General features: G+C 32.5%; 1 protein-coding gene across 1 annotated transcript; it reads right to left on the reverse strand.

Annotated features, from left to right (window-relative positions):
* LOC127722097 (uncharacterized GMC-type oxidoreductase Mb1310-like) lies at nucleotides 1–27,631 on the reverse strand. Its single transcript, XM_052228943.1, has 12 exons — nucleotides 27,502–27,631; nucleotides 21,609–21,732; nucleotides 17,900–18,105; nucleotides 15,964–16,153; nucleotides 13,610–13,738; nucleotides 10,992–11,113; nucleotides 9,350–9,517; nucleotides 8,412–8,562; nucleotides 7,031–7,191; nucleotides 2,501–2,675; nucleotides 1,177–1,399; nucleotides 1–399 (listed from the first exon to the last, which is right to left on the reverse strand). Exons 2-12 carry the CDS (start codon nucleotides 21,730–21,732, stop codon nucleotides 213–215), a joined length of 1,836 nt encoding a protein of 611 aa, XP_052084903.1. The 5' UTR covers nucleotides 27,502–27,631; the 3' UTR covers nucleotides 1–212.

The raw sequence follows: 27,631 nt of genomic DNA on the forward strand, positions 1-27,631 counted from the left end.
GTGATCTCTGTACTTTATTTTATTTCTTATGATATTTCAATAGATATATGTGTTGCAGAAATAGGCAATGATACAAATAATAGTGATTTAAAAAAGAAATGCATAAAGACAAGCTGATCTCGTTTGAGAAGTTTATTACAGACATTAGTTTTATTGAGGTGTCGATTCCCATGATATTGACAGTTGCCTTTTACCTATTGATAGCGTCTATCTTATTTGGATATACGACCTGAGATCGCACTGTCCACTTGACGTCTCCATTTACCAACAGTATCTACTCCTCTGATCATGTCAGCTGCTTTTTCTGCTATCATTATAGCTGGAGCATGAGGATCGCCAGCAATCTGATTCCTCATCACAGATGCGTCAACAACACGTAAATTCTGTATTCCTTTCACCCTAAGATATAAACAGACTACAATCTTAATTTCAAATTTTACAGTTGTACTTTTACAGGAACATGTATTAATCTTAACATTGGTTACAATATTTAGTTTAATGTTAAGATCATAGCTAATCAATATGTTAAACTATTATGACTCAATTATGATATGAATTCTATTTGAGATGTCTCAATGCTACATGTAAGGCTTATTAGTATACATCAAATGTACGAAGTCTTGTATCTAAATAATCTCATATCAAGACACCTTGCAATAAAAGAAATTAATATGTCTATGATCGCTTGCTATCTGTCGCACTCATTTTCGTTCATTGATTTAAGATTGAATTGTTTAACATTAGTAATCTTTTAGGCCCTGATTTTCCTATGAGTTTTGCTCAAATTTGATTATATCATATACCATTTAAATCCATGAAGAAAGCATAACTATTGCGTTTGTTCATGGATTTAAATTAAGACATTACTTAAGAATATGTATACTTTCATTTATTTTCACCACTTGCCTATCACGTTTCACAATCTTTGTGAAACAATAATTGTACCAATGGTGTGTAATTAAATCTATAGATAACCATTCTTCATCGAAATTCGTTTTTTTTTATTTATTTGTCCCGATCTTTGTGTCTTTGATGAAGGCTGTTCAAACACATGAAGCACGCACTCAAATATTGATCTTTTATTTAATTAATTTCTGTGCAATTAAACCAAAGACATATCTTCATTATCGAAATGATATTGTTCACGAATCGATAAAGGTAGGATTGAAATATTACCTCAATTCAGGATCAACTACGGCAGAGGGGTCATTTCTATTTCCCATCCTGTTGGTACAGCAAGCATGATAGATATGATGACTAAAATGATGCAACATACATCTCCAGTACTCATCAGTATCAAATCGTTGTTGGCATATACCTCCGAAGTCTCTTCGTACAAATCTTGGCATGATCCTTCCAAATGATTGAGTAGCTACAAGTCTCTGTATAAGTCTTATTCCTGAAGTTATACAAACAATAAGATGTGTCGGAACGTCAAAAATGACACCGCTTGCCATTAAAAATTGAAGCTATTTTTAAGAGTGGAAATTTGAAAATGAAATAGATATAAGAAGATGTGGTATGAGTAAGTCTGTATAACTGTTAATTCAAGAAATTTTCAAAGTGCAAAGTCCATAATTTCGGAAAAAATCAGCAATGCGGAACCAAACGTTAACTCAATGTGTACCTAATCATATTAGACTCGCATACTAAAAATCAGCTCAATATGTGAAGGCATTTAGAACAAAAACAAAAGTCCGCATAAATGCTATTTCCATTAAATTTTCAAAGTTCAAAGCCCGTTATTTTCGCAAAAATCAGCGAAACGGAACCAAACGTAAACTCGATCTGTAACACATCATAGTAGACTCACATACTAAAAAATTAGCTCAATATGTGAAGGCGTTTAAAAAAAAAGTTTGTATAACTGTTCGTTGCAGAATGACGGATAAGGGTAAACTATATGGCTCCCACAACTTTGTTGCGGGGCCATAAAAAAGTCAGATGAAGAAGAGCAATTAAAGTGCTATTCCTTTGCTTTTTGTGATTTTTGCTGTGTGCCTACTGATTTTGTGTTATGAATGAGTACCCCATATCTTTTCTTTTCTATTTAAATATTTGGGGGGATTATTTGTTTAGTTTATATATAAGATCAGTATTCAACTTGACAAAAATAATTTTTTATATAATTACATTTTTTTTTGGCTGTATTGTAAATTTAAGGAAGTTTTGAGACTCAATTAGAGACCAAATGGCGAAGAAGTACACTTGAACGTTAATATTTTATGTGTATGCAGGATAATAACAAAAAAACATTTGATCTATTTGAGACTTTCTACTCTGGCTAAAAACTAAAAATAATATGTCGTAGAGTCATCCCCTAACAGTTGATGTGTGAAACGCCTGACATTCTCTACACAGAACTGTCTTATTGGCCATCATACAACATCTTTTTTAATTTCATACAAGTGATCAGTATGTGATAGCTGCTATAGATGAGTGTTTGTGAAATAAAGCGAAACTAACTGTAAAAATAGTCTTGGAATAAACCACTCTTTACCTCGTAACATTGTATCGACGTCATTAGTTGTTGCTAAGTGATTAGGGTTGATTAGTGGTGCTGCCCGTGGATTGGTTGAACTTAAGCGAATAGTGCCTTTACTTTCAGGTCGCACGAGTAATGGAAACAGGTTGAAACCAGATGAATCGGCATTTTGCACTTGATTTCTAATTACCTAAAAATACATCAGTGCATTTAAAATTGTTAACTTTAAAATCAGATAGCATTTTGATATTGATGTAATAGGGTCACTATGGCAATGTCTAACCAAAATAAGCTATTCTCACATGCAGGGTAACTTTTTGTTAAATGCTGGATCCATTTTGCAAAAATAAATCTATTTGATTTACTGTTAATTTGTTGTCTTTGTTGCTACATGACGTCACTCAAACAAAGATCAGTAGAGACATTCTACAACTGTCCTGTGGTGTTATCAAATAAATGCCTCCAGTATTTTGCATCAAACAACTTTGTTAGATTTCATTTATATTGTTTATATCATGTTTAAAGTCATTTGAAACGAGTTTTCATGTAATTCTACTGTTATAGAAATCATTGAACCAATGCATGCATATATACTAAACTAAGTCTGACTTGTATGTATGTTTTTTTTTTTGTATTTATTACGAATCTTATCATATTATCGACAAATAAAATTTCATTAAGTGATTGATGATCGCAAGCTTCTTAACTATCGAATTTGTTGCAGAGGCTTACAGGATCGTGACATTGATACAGATCAACACAGAGCACGCGAAAAATAAGTGATTTGAAAGAAATGATATTGTTTTTTTATAGTTAACATGCGTCCCCGTTTGTTAATCAAACTTTTCTTTGATAACGGTTCAATGATTTGGTGCATCTAAGTTAACCTGTAAGAATCAATTATGTATTAGATACAAGTGCAGAAAAACTGTACGACTGGTTGCTACCATCTCGTTCTTTTGTTATTTTTGTTTTGTATCAGACTCGTACGACGTGTTTAATTAGAAAGTAATACATTTTTGCATCTATAGGACGATTGCATAATTAAAAGGATTGAACACAAAACAAATTCCATACCGGTTTATTTACTACGATGTGTGGAGATATTTAGTCCTTAATACCTAAGGGACTTTGCGTTAACACTAGTACGTCTCAATTCTTATAGTTGTGTGGGGGTAAAATTATTGTTTATCTCTTTGATACATATCAGTGACATAGGAGAAGATTGAAAAGTTGAGGGGGGGGGGGGGGGGGGGGGGGACTTCCGAAAGTGACAGGCAAAAAAAGAAACCTTTAATTGTATTTTCGTTAATAATACATACGTACAAACAAAAACAAACAAAGAAATATGGTTTGCCCCCTCCCTCCCCCATTTTGAATGTGTGTGTGTGTGTGTGTAGGAGGGGTTCGGGTCAATTGGCCCCTTTTCCTACCCATAACCTCCCTCCCCCCAAAGTCAATAAAAACAAACAAAATAAACAACAAAATGTGAATAACAGATTTCAGACATTTAAAAATGCAATGACTTATGGAAATGAAAAAAGAAAGAGCAATCAGATAAACGTTAATACAACATGTATAAATACGAAATCAATAAAATGATAAACAAAAAATATAAATATAAAAAAAATGCTGTTTCTCTTCTCTTTTTTTTTTTTTATTGTGAATAACATAACATTTGATTTTGTCACGTTTTAAATTTTTTGATACACATAATTTGGAAATCAAGTTTTCATTTTATTTTCGTGCTCATTGCAGTAATGTGATATTCGAGTAGACCCAAGTACTGATCACGTGACATACTATTTGTTTCATTTTTCAACCCAATGTCCAAAATGGGCGGTAGTTTATTTGACGTTGAGACTGATTTTGCGCTATCACAATTCGACTTAAACAAATTCCTTCAACACGAAGAGAAAATGGAAAATCCTCGGTATATTTCAATTTAGAAGATTCGAAAGATTTTAGCTTAAGGTTCAACATAACCCTTTGGATAATATGGCCGTATTTACACCACAAATTTTACTCTGAGTACAGACAAATCAGTGCACCTGGAAAAGTTTTAAGGCATGGCAGGAACTAAAAAACTAAATCTTAAATGCATATTATGTTTCAGAAAATTGAAAACTTTTTTTGATTTTCTATTCTTTTTTTTTCATTCCTGCAGAAGGTGCCAAAATAAACTAAGTTGGGAAAAAGGTTTGAGGAGCTCCCCTCATATGATAAATGTTGTGAGTAGTATTGATTTAAATGGACAGTCTGCAAACAATAGGTGATTTATACTGTGTAACTGAGTTGACCGTATCAAATGACGCTCGCGTGTTTCTTTATTTTGCTATCTTCTGCAGACTGGAAGAAATGCACATCAAAATCCAGGTAAGTTTTTAATTTTCTGAAAAATCGACTACATATAATTTTACATATCTAGGTCCTGCCATGCCTTAAAATTTTCCTAGATGCATTAATGTGTCTGTACTCATAGTAGATTTTGAAGTGTAAACACTGCCATATTTTTCAATTCCTTTTGATGAACCTAAACTGCTACGGTTTACATGGAAACATTTTTATGGTTGCAGTTACTCTTGCAGTCAGTAACTTCGTAGACCCTTTGTTTAATTTCAGCATTTTGGGACATAGTTAGCTTTTTTATAAATATAATTTATATGAACACTTTTCATATAAATTGTATATACAAAAGCAGGTAATTACGTCACAAATTAAAATGTAGGAAAAAGTGCCTATGAACTCATTGAATGCACGAGTAACTCTATTCATAAAAAGTGTCCGTGTAACTTCATAAAAAGTGTCTGTGTAACACCCGTCAATGTACTCTTTTTCCATAGTTCTGCTTAGGGCAAAGGTGAACAATACTATTTAGATTTCAGTGCACGTTTGTTTGCGTTCTTTTATCACGGGTTTTTCCTTGCACTTGCGCTGTGCGGTAGCCAATTTCTAATTGGGGTTCTCGTAGTTAAGGTCACTGCATACGGGAAAATATCGGCGAATTAGTGTACATTTATGAAGTTCTTGATAATATAATAAACTCATCATAGATACCAGGATTGAATTTTGTACGCCAGACGAGCGCTTCGTCTACAAAAGACTCACCAATGACGCTCAAATAAAACAAAGTCAAAAAGCCCAAATAAAGTACGAAGTTATATAGGATTTTGTTTATCAAGAAAGTTCACGTAAACTTGTTTTCTAGTATAACTTAGCCATTCAAGTATATAACACATATTCGACTTTGTTTTCAAATTTGAAGTTTCATATGTCTTTAAATGTGTACTATAGTTCGTCTTTCTATACTTTTTATACTGCTGCTGGATTACATTCACCTATATAGGAGTGAATGAAGGTAACCGCCAAATTACAACAGGTTAGGTACTGCGATTGTTCTCTTTCACTGACTGTAAGCATCTTTTTATGGTATTATTTATTATATTTTTGGATGTCTATTTGCCTATGTCTTTTACAAAGGTATAAAACTATTAAGTGCTTTTCCATAACGGATTGTTATCGTACATTCTCGAAGAATTTGTAAGAAGAATAGTGTTTATAACCGCCACTCCTTCGAGTGTCCGTCCAACGGCAGGATCTTCGTCAGCAGGGTCTGCAGAAAAAATATTTTTATGTGTTTTGTGTTTATAGAAATTTGGTTTTTATTTAAGGTTTGATAATTCCTATTAAATGTATTCCGCACTTGTCTATTGAACTCGGGGTTATGAAGATTATGGCATGCTAATTGTGTAGAATTTGTATCTCCATTAAGACCGTGGATACCTTTTGGTGACTTTTTAAAGATTGTGTGCGAACGTCCACGTGTCATTTGCGTGTTGTTTCACTGACCTTTACATGCTTTACCCTACCTTATTCGTATTTGTAAACATGTGGAATCATTTTATGTTATTGTTTTTATTTAGCTGATACTAATCCTTCATCTTCAAAATTATTGCTAAGAATGGTAATAGTATCTTATATTTTTTTAATTGCGTTATAAGACGATGGCATGTATAACGGCAATGGTCTCATTTACATTGTAGATTCTGTATGAAAGTGTGGATGGGGTTTTCAGAATAGAGAATAATAGGCAAACATGTAAAGAATAGAGAAAAATGGACAAACAAAATGAAGAATACAGCATAGTGAGGTGATAAGATATAAAGAATAGAGAATAATGGGCAAAAAATATAAAAAATACTAGATAAAAATGTCCTAAAACATAAAAAATACAGAATTGAAGGACCCTCAATCAAAAACTTCCTGTATTAATGTCCAAAATCAATTGCATGCTTAGTTGCTTCCTTGTCACTCTTATACTGTTTCACAAAAAATGTCTGTTTTAGGTCATCAAATTAATTTCTGTATTCTGTAATTCTTTTTAACATAAAGACGAACATATATTGAAATACTTTAGAGATTATAAGCTAGTTTAGAGATTATAGACACTTTAAAACAACGATTTCACGTGAGAAAATTATACGTTAATACCACGCGGTTTTATTTTTACATTAATGAAAATGTGAAAGTCGAGTTTGTACTCACATCAGGTCGGAAATTAAATTTGAAGCCTTTCTCGACATTTTCTTTATCAGATGCATAGCTTAAACCAAATACCCAAATATCTGGATAGTTCAAAGGTAAATTTGGAGATGGTCCTGTTCTTGCCATCAAGGTCCCATCTGCACCAGCCCGAGATAGAATTCCTGCAGAATATTGTCAAATTAAACATCAAGTTCAGAAAGAACATAGTTTAACTTCCTGACATTGATTGCTTCGACAGAAAAATGAATAGGTAAATATATGGTATAAATTGCAGTGATATATACATTTCCTCTAAACATATCTTATTGTTAACAGTTTATTTTGTTGATGTTTACTATAAGTTTGCCTACTTGGTACCTTCTCATATTTTCCCGTAAATCCTAAATAAGACTGTTTCACAAAGAGGCATCATTTATGAAGATTAAAAGTAATAGTCTACATTTACATAAAAAGACTGTAGAGGCTATCACTATATTGTGATAAAAAGATGATGACATTATGACAACCAGTAACAGTGTTATACAAAGAAAGAACTCTAGCACTTCGCGAGTATTTGAAATTCTGCATTGTATATTCATTTGGACAGTAGCAAGACAATTGAGAAAATTTAGAAACAAGAACATGTGTCCATTGTACATTTTATGTTACCACGCATCGCTCGCGGTAACTTATGTCCATGTTTTATTACTGTCTCAGGTTAGGGTGAAGGTTGGTGCCTGTTAAAACGTTTAACCCGCTGCATTTTATGTACCTGTCCTAAGTGAGGAGCCTGTTGTTCAGTGGTTGTCGTTTGTTGGTGTGGTTCATAAGTGTTTCTTGTTTCCCGTTTTTTTTTTATATATAGATTAGACCGTTGGTTTTCCTATTTGAATTGTTTTATGTTTACTTTTTACACATCGTGACTTGGATGGAGAGTTGTCTCATTGGCACTCATACCACATCTTCTTATTTATGTTTACTGAATTGTCAAATCAGGTTCAAAACGGTAATTTGACATATACATTGAACTATTTTCATCACAATGAACATGTGGGCTAAGATGAAAGTAAATAAATTTTGTGCATGTGCAACGTTCCGGTGGAGGATTTCTTTTCAACATTTTAAATTTGGAACAACTTATGAATACGTTAACATTTTTAAAAACTAATCCGCCAAGGGAACACAGCTAGCTGTGTGTGCTTCAACGCTAGAGGGATCTACACAAAGAAGAAGAAGATAAAGGAGAAGTTACAGTTCTTTAATTCAAGAGCACCTGAGTTTATTCCCGCGTTATGTTTTGATCAATTTGTTTTTGTTAGTGGAGGCGAGTATGTTCGTTTGCACAGTTTTGCCGTCCCGTTTTATTCCCACTTGATTTATCCTTTTTTTTTTATTAAATTACCAGTTTTCGATACGAGCCATTCAGCGATACTTGCAGGACTGCTCAATCTTTCTGACGAGTACGTAATATTCGTATCGATGGTGTAATGCATTAAAATCGTTAGTTGATCCTGTAAATTATTCCCAACTGGCAAGTCTGACTCCACTGGTATCTGAAAAAGTACAAATTATTTAATCATACCTGGAGTGATATACGAGGATCTGGATAGGTTTTACAGAATATAGAATAAATGGCAAAAAAGCAGAATAAACGGACAAAAAAAATAAAGAATAGAGAAAAATATAGGCCAAGAAACAAAGAATAGAAAATAATGGGAGAATATGTAAAGAATAGAGAAATGAAGAACCCCATACAGACCCTCATATTCCATTATTATGACGCGCTATCAATATTGTTGATGTGTAGAAAACTATTTGCACGGGGGATATCCTGCATTAACGTGACACGAAATATACCAAAGAAAATCCATTCGCTAAATTCTAACGCTAACGTTACACCCTCAACACGATACATATTTGTACATGTACATTGCATTTGATTTGGAGGAATGTAAATACTACTGATGAACACTTTATATGTGTGTGTTATGAAGACAGAAACCCAGCCGATAAAACAAAACATGCATTCTGAGACCTATTGCCTTACGTTGTTAGGCTTTCCGTCAGTAGACATCCAAAGAACATGAAACGCAGATCTAATAGCATTGGCATATTACATATGACTAAGGATATATTTTGCCTCGTAGCTTTCGCCATGATCCACCAATTTTGAATAAGTTTCAATATTTGCATACATAGTACACAGTAAGACAAACATGTACATGTATCTCAGTGTCAACAGTTTATTGTATTCTTTGTAAATAATATATTAAGCATTAAAACTAAATTAAAATACAATAGCCATAAAAAGCAAAAAAAAAAACTGTACATAATACTTACCCCAAACCTTCTCAAATGACATGCTGGTCCAATTCCGGACAACATTAGTATTTGAGGCGTATTGATAATTCCAGCAGATAAAATAACCTCTTTGTTAGCAAATATTTGTAACCGTCTTTCATTCTTTATAACTTCGACACCTACAGCTCGTCCGTCTCGGATGATTACCTAAAATGTAGATAGCCAGGCTTCTTGAATTGCCTTAACATTCTGGTGTAAAATCTAAATTGTTAAATGGAAGTGACATATACTATTTAAGGTAGATTCATGGTATACCGCCATCTTGGATTGTACAATCGCAGTACACAATCGGTCTAGATCTTTGCCCAAATCCGCAAATTCCGAGACAGATAGGCAATTTATAGGTTAGACTGTTTATTTAATGAAAGAAAACTTTGTGATTTATTGCATTATTCAAAATGTTTAAATAAATACTAAATAATTATGTTTTTAGAATCATTTTTTCAACTTGGCCATTTAAGGGGAGATAACTCTTTTAGTAAAAAATTTATACTGGACTGATAGGGAAATTTTAATTTTTTACTTGTAGCAAGAAAACAAGTTCGCTGACACCATTTTTTATTTTTATTTTCTTAAAGCATATTATAAAACCTATCTTCTCATATTTTATTTCAAAATTCTATCTCATAGATTTCTTTTTATTCACAAAAATGTTTTTTTTCATGAACAATCTAAGCAAATTTGTGCAATTTCGTACGACCCGTAGCTTGAAAAATAGCACAGTGACCCATACTTGTTTTTATATTTTTGGAAAAAGCATAGAAAAATCTTTATTTTGGCAAAGTATGAAAAAATTCTATCTTAGGAAATATATACCTATGATCTACCTTAAAGAAAGTTTTGTAACGCTTCCATTTAGATTTCTGGGGATTAAACTTTGAGAGCTCATGTCGTTGTAGACAATGGTTAACATAATCTGTGTTCTTAACGTCATTCTAGTTTTAAAGGATGTTGGATAGACTGAAGAAGAAAACAAAAAAGTTATGATAAAACATTTGGGTGTTAAAAAGGTTCTAACATATCCCAATTTTTTAAATATTCTTTTTGGGAAAATGTTAATTTCTGGTCAAATGTTATCAATAATTACATCAGATTCATTCCTCAATTGTGTGCGTTGTGTGCATTTTTTAATAAGACCATGTGGAAAATTGTTAAAATCGTGATTTTAAATTTTGACCCCTTCCCTTAAAGTTTGCGAAGAGTGTAGCTATCTGAAATCGACCACCATAACTGTACCACATGTGATTACGTACATGTAAATGATTGAAGATTAAGAAACACAAAGAAAGATAAATCGAGATTTTATTTTATTTTCAGTCAGTAGTTGTGTTGATAAGCTTTTATTTAGTAGTATTAGTAATGGTATTTTCATTTTCTATCCCCGGGTCGATATTGCTGCTGGAAGTGACATATGATGATTACAAATGCATTAGATACATTTTATGTTTTGACAAATATAGTTAAAATGTCTACCTTATCTATACTGTTTCGTGTAGACCTAGACGGTAAATATACGCATACATGTATGATCCCGAAAGTATATACGGAAACATGAAGGCGTGGACGGTCGAGGGATCTTCTTAGAAAACAGCTAACAGAACTTGTTATCATTGTGAATTACCTTGGAACCGTGAGTATGTACAGAAACTTGAAGGTTTGGACGGTCGAGGTATCTTCTAAGAAAACAGCTAACACTACTACACCTTGTACCATCTTTTATGTTACTTTGCATGGGACAAGATCCTACAAAGTTAAAACTGAATGTTTTTATTTATAAATATAGATGTATGTGTAATCATTTGTTATTTTATATGTGTTTTTGTCGAAGTGTTGTCTTTTTTTATATAGTCTCCTTTGGTATATGTATCTTCTTTATTTTATTTTTTTTTATAAAGAAAGAACGACTACGGACAACTCATTAGTCATTTTTTTTCAATATTTGCAGTGACTTTTAAACATTCTTTTCGTCTTGCAGTCATTTGGTTAGAGTTAAATATCAATTTTAAATTACATATTAAGTAAATAGTTAGATATTGCTGTTTGCAACAGTCGACTTTCATTGAAATAAAACACGTATGTGTATATGATTTATAAAACAGTCTTAATTGAGACATACTTTATTACAGTGCTGAAACCTGTTTGTTTAAGTTCATTAGTCGAAAACTCCTTCACACGATTGTATATGCAACGCACCTTTTTAAGAAAGTATGTTTTGTACAGATTTGCAAATAATATTATCGGAAATCTTTTTTCGTTTATCCTTATATAAGTGTAATTCATTTTCGTAGATGCAATATGACTTAAGAATAAAATCGCATCTCAAGAAACGGTTTACTAGTTATTGTCTTCTTAGATACAAACCAGAATGACGCTGCCATTGTGATTTATGGTTCCGGCAAAGATTTTCAGATCCATTGAACGATCATATTTTGTTATTAAAACATTGCAAGCGATATATATATATTATCCATACTAACGTACGCCATACAAATGGTACTGTTTCCTGTCTGTCTGCCTACCGTAAAGTGTATGCCTACCTTAATACACTTTATGGAAACGTTATTAAACTCTGCTGCCCAGAATTTGTGGCTAAGCATCATAAGAGCCCAGAACATTTCTTTTATTTTTTTTTTACAAATTTACATTATTTTATCAATCTAGCTATCCTATCCAGGAAACAGGCATATTTTTGACTTATCAATATATGACCATGAAGTTTAATAAGTACAAATAAAAAATAAACCTTAACTGTACAAAATATCATTACTATACAGTCATGTCCGTTACATATTACTATCGAGTCTTGTCAATTACACATTACACATACCTATCGGGTCTTGTCAATTACACATTACACATACCTATCGGGTATTGTCAATTACACATTACACATACCTATCGGGTCTTGTCAATTACACTTACATATTGATTCTGGTCAATTACAAATACATGTACCTATCTAGTTTGGTCAATTACATATACCTATCGAGTCTGGTCAATTACACATGCATATCAGGTCTTGTCAATTAAACATATATATCGAGTCTGGTAAGGTATACATACATATCGAGTCTGGTCAATAACATATGCATATCGAGTCTGGTCAATTACACATACATATTGATACTGGTAAGCTACACATACCTATCGAGTCTGGTCAATTACATATACATACTGATTAAGTTAAGTTACAAGTACATGTGTCTATTAAGATTGGTCAAGTATACATACCTTTGGCGTCTGGTTGATTACACATACATATCGAGTATAAATCCATTTAACATACCTTTGGAGTCTGGTTGATTACACATACATATCGAGTATGATCCATGTAACATACCTATGGAGTCTGATTGATTACACATGCATATCGAGTATGATCCATTTAACATACCTTTGGAGTCTGGTTGATTACACATACATATCGAGTATGATCCATTTAACATACCTTTGGAGTCTGGTTGATTACACATACATATCGAGTATGATCCATTTAACATACCTTTGGAGTCTGGTTGGTTACACATACATATCGAGTATGATCCATTTAACAGACCTTTAGAGTCTGGTTGATTACACATACATATCGAGTATATGATCCATTTAACATACCTTTGGAGTCTGGTTGATTACACATGCATATCGAGTATGATCCATTTAACATACCTATGGAGTCTGGTTGATTACACATACATATCGAGTATATGATCCATTTAACAAACCTTTGGAGTCTGGTTGATTACACATGCATATCGAGTATGATCCATTTAACATACCTATGGAGTCTGGTTGATTACACATACATATCGAGTATGATCCATTTAACATACCTTTGGAGTCTGGTTGGTTACACATACATATCGAGTATGATCCATTTAACATACCTTTGGAGTCTGGTTGATTACACATACATATCGAGTATGATCCATTTAACATACCTATGGAGTCTGGTTGATTACACATACATATCGAGTATATGATCCATTTAACATACCATTGGAATCTGGTTGATTACACATACATATCGAGTATGATCCATTTAACATACCTATGGAGTCTGGTTGGTTACGCATACATATCGAGTATGATCCATTTAACATACCTTTGGAGTCTGGTTGATTACACATACATATCGAGTATGATCCATTTTTAAAGTCTGGTCCATTACACATTCAAGTACTTATCAAGTCTGGGAACTACAAATACAAGTATTTATTGAGTCTGGTTCATTACACCTACCAATCGAGTCTGGTCCATTACAGTCTATTTTAGGAAACTGCAATTCTGATGCAGCTGCTTCAAAAAACTGTTGTACTGGCGTGGAGGCTCCATTCGTTATGGTCAGTGGTCCACCAGTCGAATGAAATGCTGCTCATAATAAAAATCATGATATGATAAAAATCTATAAAACCAATAGGTAAGTTCAATAACTCGTGAATTTTAATATCAAAGAGTTTCAAGGTTTTTTATAACATTTTTTGTTTTGTCCATAAATTAAACTGCTTTTCAGTGCATTATCAATAAGTTATGGGTTGCAGGTTGCGGGTTGCAAGCTATTGCTTGCAGGCTAAGATTTCAAGAATGGGGTCTGTAGGTTACGGGTAACAGGCTGCAGGTTATAGGCTGAAGAGCCTGGTTGTTTTCTCTTTTACTCTATATCTTATTTTTTTTCCAGAATCATTTCAAATATTTAATATGTCGAAATTAACATACTTTGAAATTTACAATGAACAAATGCTTACTTTTTCTTCTTTCTTGATATTAATACATATTTGTGAACATACACATGAAAGGAAATACGTATACATGATTTCCTTGCCTTCATTCTTTGTTAAGAAATCAATGGGAATGGGATAAGATATTGAAGGTCATAAAGTATCTGTAGCCACGTATGCCAAATTATACCAGCTTTTGAAACTTTTAAATTACTATGTATATCAACAAAACATATTCTGCTTGAGTATGGTCATTGACTTTATGGTATTTCTTTCAGTAAAATTTAGTATAGAATTATGCAAGTTCTTCCTTAAAGAGTTAAATAACAAAAATACCGAACTCCAAGGAAAATTCAAAACGGAAAGTCAAATGGCAAAATCAAAAGCTCAAATACATCAAACGAATGGAAAACAACTGTCATATTCCTGATTTGGTACAGGCATTTCCTCATGTAGACAATGATGGATTAAACCTGGTTTTATAGCTAACTACATTGTTTGTAAACCTCTCACTCGTATGACAGTTATATAGAATTTAAAATTTATGTTTCGTATGCTATTTATAGACGATGATTGATTAGTATTTGATTTACGCCACCTCAACACAAAAAGGCTATATCGCAGGAACACTATATATAATGTCAATGCTTTGTGTGATTTTTCGAAATCACTGGCCTAGTTGGTAAACATTTTCGACTATTTATCCGTACAAGTTAACTTCTCCAGCTTACATTTAACCGATTGTGATCATCTGTAATTTGTCTCATAATTGTTAAAATCATGAATGAGCATGCATATGTCCAAGTTTTATAACATCAAATCCTAGTAAAAAAAGAGATCAGAAAAAAGTTCAGTGGTCAGGACTAATTTCACAAGTATTTGTTTCACTTACAAAATCAGAAAGCTGTAAAAAAATCTGCAGACATTTACTTATTATGGTAGTATTTGCGTCTATCGCCACCTTTATTTGTAAAATAAGAGACCACAATATGTCTAGATATTCAATCTAGTCAGCAAAATCTGATTCAGAAATGCAATTAAGTAATGTTGCCTTTCAATTAAAAGATTTTTTTGGGGTTATTTTAAACTTATAATAACTAATGTTTTTATAAACGTAGATTATTGTTGCTTGATTCAATTTCTTGTAAATTATGGTATTAAGGGGAGACCTCTGATTTACAGGATCTTGACTACGTTCGTTTATATTTTTGATTCCGACAATCGGTCATTATGGAATTAAAAAAACATAACATATGAAAAAATTGCAAGTATTGGAGCATCTATGAAATAAAAAATAAATATTAGTAGTCCTTGAGAGACCACTATCCTGTAGTGCCAGAGTTTCTATTATCATTCACGGGCTCTGTTATATAGTGAAAGTGTATGGATAAGAGCAAAAACAAATCGATAAATGAAATGCATAAAAAAGGAAGTCATGCATTATTTACAAACATTGCACTGACAATGAAACTAATTCTTCAAAACAACCAATCAAGAGATCATTTGAACCGTGGTCACTTTACAATATTTCAATTTGTAAGAGAATGATAATCCCTTTCTTCATGATAAGTACTCGCTAACGCTCGTACGTAATCACGAAGAAATGGATTATTCTCTAACATATACTAAATCATATGACTTGTTTGCCTGTAGTGATTACTGTTTTTCTCAATACATGATCACATTGTTTTTTTTTAGAATTCAATTTGCCAAATATATAGTTCAAAATTATAAATATGTACAAAAATTACTAATTATCAACATAGTTGTACCTGTTCATCTATAAGAAAAAGTGCGCAAATGTAATAAAAACTTGCGCGCAAACTTAAAAAACTTAATCCTCAAATTACGCAAATGTAATGCGCCTTTAAAACATACGTGATTGTGCTAACTCTGGAATTTCCATATCCTCCGATTTCAGAAAATAGGGAAGAACATCTCTGTAACTCCAGCCTGTTGCTCCTTCAGCCGCCCATTCATCATAATCTATAACAGATCCTCTGTGATGACTGGAAAATCCGGTAGAACTACAACCACCAAGTATTTTCCCACGTGGCCAATATTCACGCTTAAATTGTAAATAACAATCACAGTCAATATGTTTTTTCTTAGTGTTTTGTCTGTTTAATCGAAAGTTTGTTTGGTGGTCTGACAAATTTAAATCTAGTCTTAGATACTTTTTTGGTATATGCTTTTTTTCATAAGTTGTTTTTGGCTGTGAACTAGATGTAAGTAACTGTGAGTACTCTCAGATCTATACTTTATGTTTTTTGTGTTGTGAGGAATGTTTAAATACCCTGCCATGTCAGTTCTATGTTTTTGTTAGATGTTTTTCTGCTTTGTATCGATTTGGTGAGTTAAGACCTTTTCAACTGATTTTTATAGTTTGTTCTTATGTTGTACTCTTATACCACTGTCCTAGGTTATGGGGAGGGTTGGCGCTTTCAAACATATTCAACCCCGCCATATCCTATATGTGCTAGTCCCAAGTCAAGAGCCTATAATTGAGTAATTTCGATTATTGTCTTGTATAGTTTGATCTTGTGTTGTAACGTTGCACCATTGTCCCAGATTAGCAGGAGGCTAGCGCCTTCAAACATGTTTAACCCGTCACATTCTGTATGTGCCTGTCACAAGTCAGGAGCCTGTAGTTCAGCGGTTGTTGTTGATTCATGTCTCTTATATTTCTTTTTGTTTTGTAAAATGGTTTGTCATGAAATACTTTTTAATAGGCCTTTAATTTTCTCAATGGAATTGTTTCATAATTTAGATGTCTTAGCTTTTTATAGCTGACTGTCCGGTGTTGGTTTTTCTCATTGTTGAAGGCCGTACGGTTGCCCATAATTGCTTACATCTACTTCATTTGATTATTTGGATAACTGTATAATTTGCAATCATACCACATCTCCATATTTTTATAAACAAACTTCCCCCATCCTAAAACATAATGATTAATATCTGTTTTATCAAACTTTTAACATTGCATGTTCGCAACAACAAAAAATCTATACTAACGTGTATTGTAAAGCTAGATAAACTTGTTGAAGGTAAATGATAATATTTCAACTTTTAAAGATGTATTAATTTTGTACAACATGCCCAATTTCTTGGTGTGTTTTTAATTGTGTGCTATTTTTTTCGTGCCGTCTGTTATATGTAGTTTAAAATTTACTTCACGCAAGATGATTGAAAAGTAGACATAGCACACACATTTCATGAGAAACAAATAAGTTACAGTAATTAGTGCAAAAGTCTGTGTCTATGCTTACATCCACTTCATTTGAACTCATGAGGTTAGTTGTCTCATAACAACAGGTAAAATGATTCTACCTAGTTTTGAATTCACACGTATGCGTAGGAACTATTTTGTTTTAAATATATATTATTTTTCTGTATGTTCTTTTTTTACCTGGCCCGATTTGGTGGTAAAGCATCTTACAAAGTCTATCCAAATTATTTTGCAAAGAATTCCGCTCAAGGCGGTGCTAGGGGCTATGTTAAACTTGGAGTGAGGTGAGAGCTATTTTGCTCCATGTTGAAGGCCTCACTGTGACTGTGAGATGAACGATAAAAGCGCTGTTTCTTTGCTTTTTGGTTGTTATTTGTTGTGCGTGTACTGATTTTGTGTCATGGATGGATACCCCATATCCTTTGTTTTTATGTCATTAGTATAAGAGAGACCTTCATAATTATGGCAAAATAATAAAATCCACACAGACACGAACCCCTCCAGAAATTGAGGTTGATCATAATTATGTGCTCAGGGAAAAGGGGTTGGGGATTCAGTAAAATGTTTGATATTGTTTTCTATTACCCTATTTTCCATGGCAAGTCCAGTTCTTTCTTGAGGCACGGAAAAATAGTTCCAGTCGTCTTGTGTCTGTTGAATATTTCCAGCATACGCTGGGACAGGAACATTATCGTTTTCTAAATCAGATCTTCCAGCTTCAACCAACAAAATGGATTCCGGACCATCTGACAAACGAGAAGCCAAAACAGAACCGGATGTCCCACCGCCAACTATTTGAAACAATTAAAGCAAAGAAAATCAGTGCATTTGTGTTCCTCTTTCTAATTGTGTTTCATCAAAATGTCTGCTTCTTTTGTGTAAATTAAGGATTACTAATTTTTAAAATATTTAATTTACTGTATAATTTTATGTACGTTTTTTGCTTATTTTTTTTTTTCGTGAATAGTGCATTGCCGATGAATGCGCTTGTACTTAGTTTCGCGATATTTCTGAAATTATCACAACATAAATAACGGACTTAAAATATGTAAATTTTCATAAATAAGGTTTTTATTGTTTAACAAAACAAACAAAGATTTTCGATCATCAAATCAGTCGTCTTTTCAATGTACTTATTTACTGGCACTTAGGACAATAGCAAGTTTATTATCATCGCGAAGAGTAGGGAAATAGTTATTGTAGAAAAGGGGGGGGGCAATAAACTTGCTATTATCCGAATAACAAATAGCCAGTAAATAAGTGTTTTATTATACTGAAAAAACAGGGAAATGTTTGCTTCCAGCTGACTATGCGGTATGGGCTTTGCTCATTGTTGAAGGCCGTACGGTGACCTATAGTTGTTCAGATCTGTGTCATTTGGTCTCTTGTGGAGAGTTGTCGCATTGGCAATCATACCATATCTTCTTACCTTTAAATGTACAGTTGTATATATTTTTGGTGAATTTGTTCTATGGTTTTTATATGCACGTAATCTGGATTTTTTATTTACCTGTCCTAGTGTATTCATTTTCGCGAAAACATACCTACCGCGAAATTCGTAAAAATAAGTAGGAAATCAATCATTTGAATCCCTTTGATTACAAAAATTCCTTTGAAAGTTATGTTAATTCACTGATAAATGAATAGGACGATATAATTTAGAAATTTATGTTACCATGATATCATAAACATGCGGAAATGTATATGTCTGACCAACACATCCACGTACGATAAGGTTTGATATGGACCAAGCCCTTACCCCAAAAGATACGTTACCCACATCAACATCTGTATAAACCATTTTGGCTTCATGTGCTTGGGTTACGTCTTATCATTTCTGATAAGATGTCAAAGTGGGACTGTTTATGAAGGTTTTACAATTTTGGCTTAAACGAAAAAAAATGAATCGAAAATATATGATAAACAAAATTTAAAAACATAAATCCTTATAACTACGGGTCCGACGACTTACAGAAAAGAACAGAAAAGGACCGAAAAGGACCAAAATGAATAGAAAAGAACCGAAAAGGAAATCTATTTTTTTTTTGCAAATGAAGGAGACTAGCAAATTGCAAAATCATTAAAGTCTATAAATAAAAAGATAGTTTCCAAAAAAACTTTCTTATTAGGTTTTGAAACCTTATATTGCGATAGGACTAACTTACAATTGAAAAATTACCCTCTTATTATTACAGGTAGGGTCGGATGCCTATCTTATATACTACAAATTACAAATAGGGGCTATTCAAATGAATTTTGAAAAAGCTCATACATTAATTTATATGTTATATCTATTTAAGTATTTAACAATATCGACTGCATCTTTCATCCGCTTTCTCTTCCCTTTCCCAATCTGGTAGTTTTTTTGCCTCTCCAATCTGTATAGACTTAATCAATTTTCTATCTCCATGTGCATTTCCTCACTTTTTTCATTCTCCTTAGATCTCTTGTTTAATTTCTCTTTCTACTGCATGCGTCTTACTATCTCTCTGGCCCCCTTTCTCATTTAACTTATAAATATATAGACGAACTATTTACATATATATACATATAATTACATTAAATTGCGCACAGGTTGTTTTATTTGTTAATAATCTCCATGCACAAGTTATTGCTATTTAAAAAATATAATATGCATATGAACAAATATTTTAATAATAAGATTAAAATCCTTGATAAAAAATATAAATGATAATTTATCATACTGGTCCAATTTTAATTTTTAAACTTCGACCAGGCCTTGGAGAAGACATTTTCGAAGAAAGAACTAAAATAACACAGAAGTGTACTTTCTAGCTCATCTAGCCTTAAGCGTCATGCCAAGTATTGTCATTACTTAAAACCATTGGATATAAAAAAAAACATTAGATATCTTCTAAGAAACAATTTCGACATTTAAACGAAATCTTTTACTAATGATACTGGGAAGATCCATAACTAATTTACAGTTTTTGTGGTCAAACCCAAGTAAGAAATGACCACCACAAAGGAACATAAATAGAACCATACACATAGTACATGCATGCAGGTTGTCAGATACCATCTCGTATATTAAAATCACATCATGCAGAAATGACCTAATGTGTTTCTCTCCTAATTATGAGTTTTGCTGCAATATCCAAAATCAAAGTTGTGGAACATATTTTATTAGAATCGTTGGTAATCCATGCAATTAGTGTCTCCTCCATGAGAGTCTTGAACATTAAAACTAAATATTAAATAAACGACACTGCTAATTTTTAGTGTTTGGTACAGGTTGGCTATCACTGTACAACACAGTTTAACATAGAACCCAATGGGAAAAACAGAGAACTATTTTTGTCAGAAAACACTGTCAAACATCCAAATATACTATCCACGCTGATCTGTGTCCACACTTTTATAGTTTTAAAATAAAACGAAAAACGCAGAAAGGGAGAAAAATCAATATTTAAGGACAATTAATGTTAAGGAGTTGATTTCCAATTAAGTTATCTTAACATATTTGTTGGTCGTATATGGCTGATCTATTGCCGCAAACATTTTCTTCAAATCTATAATACTTTTCAATAGTAAAAAATCAAGTTTACAGTTTATTTAATAGTCAAAAATCAAGTTTACAGTTTATTTATTTAATGACAATTAGTCGCATCTGGGACTTACATGAATAGTACAGTCTCTTGGTCACAGGTTGTTAATTCCTTCATTTTATTTTAAATTCAAAGACTAATTGCTAGTTTTATTTAAAAACAACAACATTATTTTATTAAAATGCTTATTGTATTTCGATACTATGCGAATAAAAGTCTTTGATGTGTTCATCAAAAGGCACATTTTGTTTTATGGTGTATAACAGGAGTGATTTATATTATACAGTGTGCAAATGATTACTTGTACATATATAAATTTTTTTTTTACTGAAAACCAAGTTATAATACTGTCTTTTTTTTTTGTGTGTCCACATATCCCTATAAAATGTACAATCTAAGTTACAGTTATGCGTTCATTTATTACGAGGAATTATTAACAATATCAAAATTTCGTGTGTATATAAATATGAAATAAATATATGTATGCTCTTTTTGGTTCTTTTTCGTTTTTTTTCCTGTTCTTTTTGGTCCTTTTCGGTCCTTTTCTGTTCTTTTCTGTAAATCGTCGCTCTTTTCTGTAAATCGTTGGACCGTATAACTACTAGATTAATGTCTTAACAGCAACATACGAAGTGTATTATAAGTTTTTGATTTTCAAATTCAAGGGGCAATACGTGGCCTTGTCACAGCCTCTTCAACAGTAATCCGACATTTTAATAATTTACCTATTATATAATCATACGATGGACAGAGTGGTCGATGTAATGGACGATCATTGCCAAGCTGGGTAACATAGTTTGTTAATACGGCTTGTAACGCCATGAAGAACATAGGCGGAAGTCGGATCATCTACAAAAGAAGTAAACATCCGTTTCTGCTTTCTATATACACAAGTATTAACACACATTTTGTTTCCAACAGAAATATCTACGTGACTATCATAAAGTTATCTGCTCTGTAACTTTGTATATGGTTTATAAGAATAAAGATCATTCATTCATTCACAAGAAAACCGAACTTCAAAGTAAATTCAAAAAGGTTTTAGTCAATAAAACTTAATGAAATCAAACGTTAGACTACATCAACTAACGGCACGAATGGAAAACAACCGTCATATTCTTGACGTGGTACAGGTATTTCCAAAGAGAATGATTGGTTAAACCTGGTTTTAAAGCTAGCTAAACCTTCCACTTGTATGACATTTGTACATTATATGATGTAGGATTTTGCATCTTGCATTTCTTGTTCCTAAGTTTAATCAAGAAAATGGATCAACAACGTATATGGCTTTGTTGTGAAGATTGTGTCTTAAACAATGGTGAATTGTTTGTAATACATGTAAATACACGTATATGGATAAAGACAAATACGGAAAATATGAACAAAATCTTTACACAGTTCCCTAATGCAAAGAGCACAACCTCAATATTTTATTAGGTTCATGTTTTCTGGGTAGTTCTAAAGATCTGGGTTACAAACTAAAATTGTTACCATCATTTATTTTTTTTTTGTAAAAAAATGACTATTAAGTAACCAAGTCTGGAAAATATGACAAAATTCAGCAAACAGTTTCAATGTACAAAAATGTATCTGGTGCACAATATCAACACATGTACATCCTTACTGTGTAGTTTAAGGGACGTTGGTTGAAAGTGGGTCTGAAGTGTTTGATTATACAAAACTGGAACAGTCTTAATCTGTAAATGTTTGCTGAAAATGACTAAAATCCCAAGTAAGGACAATGGGAACCAACTCCTTTAAACGTTCTATAATATCAGGTGCACATCTTTTACATATGTGCAATCTTTCTGGGTATTTTCGGGGATCTAAATTGTAGTTGTTGAGTTGAGTACAAAAAAAAGTTCAAATTTATTCCGTTCTCCCGACATCATCATGCTATAAAAGCAGGGATATTGGTTGAAAACGATAAAAAGTGTATTTCATATTTTCCAAAGACATGCTGAAATAACGACTACGTACGTTACCATATTTTTCTGACAATTGAAAGTTTAATCATGTATTCTTGAGACAGAACTGCGGGAAAGTCAAACATATACATATACTCACTCTTGCAGTTAATATTATTTATAAGGCTTTTACACGTGTTTTTATTTTACATTTTATGATCATATCAGAAAGGTAATCTAACAAATATGGGGGGCACAGAGTGTGTATGTCCCACTTTTGATCGGAAAAGTATCATATTTAGGCATGGACTCGTCAAATCAAATTAACCTCGCTATGCTCATCTACATTTTTGCTAATACAGACAATTATGTTCCCAATTTCCTCGAATCTTGTATCAACCAATGACTGCTGTACTAACCAATACAAAGACAGATTGCATTCACGTAGTACATACACAACATATATCATTTTTTACAAGTTACAGTTGTTGAACTATTATAGAATATAATATAAAACATATATCATTTTTTACAAGTTCCGGTTGTTGAACTATTATTATAGAATATAATATATAGACTACCACTAAACATACAAAACATATATCATTTTTACAAGTTCCGGTTGTTGAACTATTATAGAATATAATATATAGACTATCACTTTAAATAAATGCTCCAATTTTAAAGAATGCAATATTTTTTTAGTTTCACGCTATTTTGTCTCGCTAGTATATGATAAAAATTACTACCTTAAACACAGATTTTGTGCATGGAATGCAGTATTATACTTTGCAAATACACAATATATTACAGTTTAACGGATGAAAGTTACAGTTAACATTGAATAAAATAAGAATAAAAGGAAATGAGGCGTAATCGTCAGTTAGACCCCGTTCACACTAAGACATTTAGATCGATTTAAACTAGATCGGTTCACTTTAGATCGATTTAAGGGCCAATGTGAACGCTTTGAATCGATCTTCAATCGGTCTATACTAAAACACCAAAAGAGGTAGTTTAGTTTGAATCGATCTAAAGTGAACCGATCTGACTTTAAATGTGAACACAGAGATCAGTTTAAACTAGTACGATTAAATCGAAAATAATTTATGCGCATGTATAGCGACAAAACTACACATCCTTGTTTGTATCGGTAGTTCGTTGTTTAACCCATATGTCACTGTTAACAGACCTTTGTGTACATGCAAGTAAAAAGGAACTGAAAAAATGGTGTCTTTGCCGTAGCAATTTTGCGAAGTCTGTGTCTTCTTTTCTTCTGTTGATTTTTTCTTTTCAGGAACCGCAGTATGTCTTCCTGTTGTAACTTCCTTGCTATAGTTTTTTGTTTCAAAATTAAAGAAAACTGCAAGAACACCAGTATCAAAATTTGAACTTGTGATTCAAGAGAAACACTAACTTCATCCATTTTTTTCTAGTGTTTGTATCAATGTATCAACACATTAATTTGATTAATTATTTCTAATTATAAACAATATTACAGTTTTACGAGTAATTAGGTCAGATCGATTGCCTTTTTAATTGTAGTGTGAACGCAGTGGTTTTGATTAGACCGAAGGAGATCGTTATGATTAAAGATAATGTGAACGCTTTCTGGTTTTATATAGATCGATTCAATTTAGATCGATTAAAAAAAATGCTAGTGTGAACGGGGTCTAAGACAGCAACTCAACGACAAAATACAAACAAAAAACGAACAGACAGCTCGTGATCAGGTACTGTGAAGTCATGTGTTGTCAATAGTTGTCTTTGGGTGCACTTTGGGCAGATTTTAACTTCCTCCTGTCCTATTTATACACAATTTGTCAAGACTAAGAACTTTTTTTTGTATTTCAGTGCTAAAATTTTATTTACACCACAATCATCCACCATGTAAATTGCAAAAGCTACTGTAACAATAATTGATTGGTCAGTATTAGCTTAATGTTGTGAAAATATTTCCTACATATTCGGGACGAGAACAAATGAACAAATAATGTAGGTAGGTTCTGAAAATTAACTTACTGGAACGAGAGGCGGACAATCTAGACTTTAACTGAAAGAAAAGGATATATCAGATTGTCCAAAAAATTGGTCTTGTTACAGCTCACACATACCCCCTATGATGGTATTGCAATGGTTCTTTTGCAGACAGAAACACAAATTCAACTCCATCTTATTTATTATGTACTCGAAATTGCTACATCTATTTTTTTTGCGCTCCTGCTTTGGACAAAGGGCGCTATTCTCACCCCTTGGATTCCGTCGTCCTCCGTTCTAATCTATCGTCAATTTTTACAACATTCCTTTCCTCTGAAACTACTGGAACTAAGCCACACTTATCCTTTGTACATCTGCCACAATTATCCTTTGTACATCTACATTTACAATTGTTTCCGGCGACCCAGACAGCCAATCAACTTATATGGCCAACATGGCAAAAAATAGAAGATAGGGGTGAAATGCCAATTGTGTCTATTATCTTGAAAACCGCTATAGATAGAGAAAAACTATTGAGGAAGAAATGTTCAAAATGTATAGATCTACGTACTAACTATTTACGCAAAAGTATCAGACGACTTCTTAAGGAGTTATTATTAGTACCCTTAAGTGACGAATTTTACTATTTTTTTTTCATTTTTGCCTTCTTTTTTTTTTTAAACAATAATAGATAGAGAGAAACTTTAATAAGCGAAAAAGATTAACAAGACAAAGTGTACAAATAAGTCAAGATGGCCGAATTCGTCAGACGACTCCTTATTAAAATTGACCTTTAATGACGATTTTTTGCGTTTTCGTCTTATATCGTAAAACCTATAATAGGTAGATAGATAGACACTTTAAAAAAAGAACTGATCAACAAGACCATCTCTTCAAATAAGTCAGGAAGGCCAACATCGTTAGTCGACTCTTTATAGGAGTAATCGCCCTTTTATACAGAATTTTACAAATTATTAGGGTTAAGCTTATTATCTTGACAACATCAGCAAGAGAAAACCTACAAATAAGTTAATGTAGCCAAAATCGTCAATCAACTCCTAAAAGAAATATCTTGAAAAGTATAAAAGATAGACAAAAATGATCATCAAGAAAAGATTCACAAATAAGTCAAATTTTGCTGAAATCGTTAATTATTTCTTTTAGGAGTGGTTAATCTTGAATGACGATTTGTTAACCCCTTTTTAGCTCACGTGGCCTAAAAGGCCACGTGAGCTTTTCTCATCACTTGGCGTCCGTCGTCCTCGTCTGTAAACTTTTACAAAAATCTTCTCATCTGAAACTACTGGGCCAAATTTAATCAAATTTGACCACAATCACTATTGGGGTACATGCATCTAGTTTTAAAAATTTGTCAGATGACCCCGCAAGCCAACCAAGATGGTCGACATGGCTAAAATAGAACATACAAGGGTAAAATGGAAGTTATGCCTAATATTTTGAAAACCGCTATAAAAAGGAAAAATCTGACAGGGACAAAAATGCACAGAATGTTGAGTTCTACCTATTATTCGTGCACATCAAAACTGCCCTTAAAACTGTTGTCTTATAGGAGTTATTGCCCTTTAAAAATGAATTTTACCATTTAAAAAGAAATTGCCTATTATCTCGAAAATTATAATAGATAGACAGAAACTTTAACTAAGGAAAATGATCACCAAGACAAGATCTACAAACACGTTAACATGGCTGAAATCTTCAGACGACTCCTTATTTGAGTTATTGTCCTATAATAATAACGATTTTTACCATTTTTTTTGCGTTTTAATGTCTTAAAAACTATATTATATAGATATAAACTTTATATAGCAAAAATGATCAGCAAGACACGATCTACAAATAAGCCATGATGGCCGAAATCTGCAGTCGACTCTTTATTGGAGTTATTGCCCTTTAATGATAATTTCAAACATTTTGCTATGCATTTTTTGCCTATTATCTTGAAAACTATAATAGACAAATAGAAACTTTAACAAGGAAAATTATCAGCTGGATAAGATCTACAAATATGTCAACATGACTGAAATTGTCAGTTATCTCTTTAAAAAGTTATTCCCCTTTAATGGTGATTTTTTACTAAAAAGTGGCCATTGTTGAAGATGCAGGTGAGCGACACAGGCTCTTTAGAGCCTCTAGTTTTCTGTTTTGGACAAAAACTAAATAAGATAGAAAGAAACTGGAAAAAAATGATCAAAAATACAAAATCGACAAAAAAGAGATTTGTGTCTGTAATTCTAGTACAATCTACTACGTTGGAGAGGGTCCATTGTTGAAGATGAACATAGACCTAGGTGACCGACATAGGTCTAGTTCATATATAAATCATGTTATTCAGAAGAGATCAGGTTCAACATCTTATTCCCGACCGATCTTGTCAGTTATGTATATGTCCGTTTCAAAAAACCGAACGAGTATCGACACTCTTTATGATGGTTTTAACTGGTTGATGAGAAAAGTCCAGATGACCTAAGCACCAATAACAGTAGAATATAAATTCAATTGATTGTTGGTTGCTTAACGTCCAGTGGCAAATTTCCATGCATGTTCAGGACAATTTATATATAAATTTAATAAAACAATCTTAATGTACTAATAATTAAATTTACAAATAAAAAAAATTGCACATTTGATTTGTTTTTGTTTTTTTTATATCTTAGGAAAAGTTTAATATGATATCAATAATTAGAGATATAAGAAGTTAAAATAAAACACTTACCTTTTCAGACCGCTGTCCTTTTTCCTGCAGTGTTTTCACTTAATATGTTGACTGAATATGCTTATCGTAATCAAAGACAAAAATGATAGACACCATCAAATTGTGACAGATGTAAACTTAAATGCCATTG

This window comes from Mytilus californianus, unplaced genomic scaffold (genome assembly GCF_021869535.1).
Source record: "Mytilus californianus isolate M0D057914Y unplaced genomic scaffold, xbMytCali1.0.p SCAF_12, whole genome shotgun sequence".
Taxonomy (NCBI): domain Eukaryota; kingdom Metazoa; phylum Mollusca; class Bivalvia; order Mytilida; family Mytilidae; genus Mytilus; species Mytilus californianus.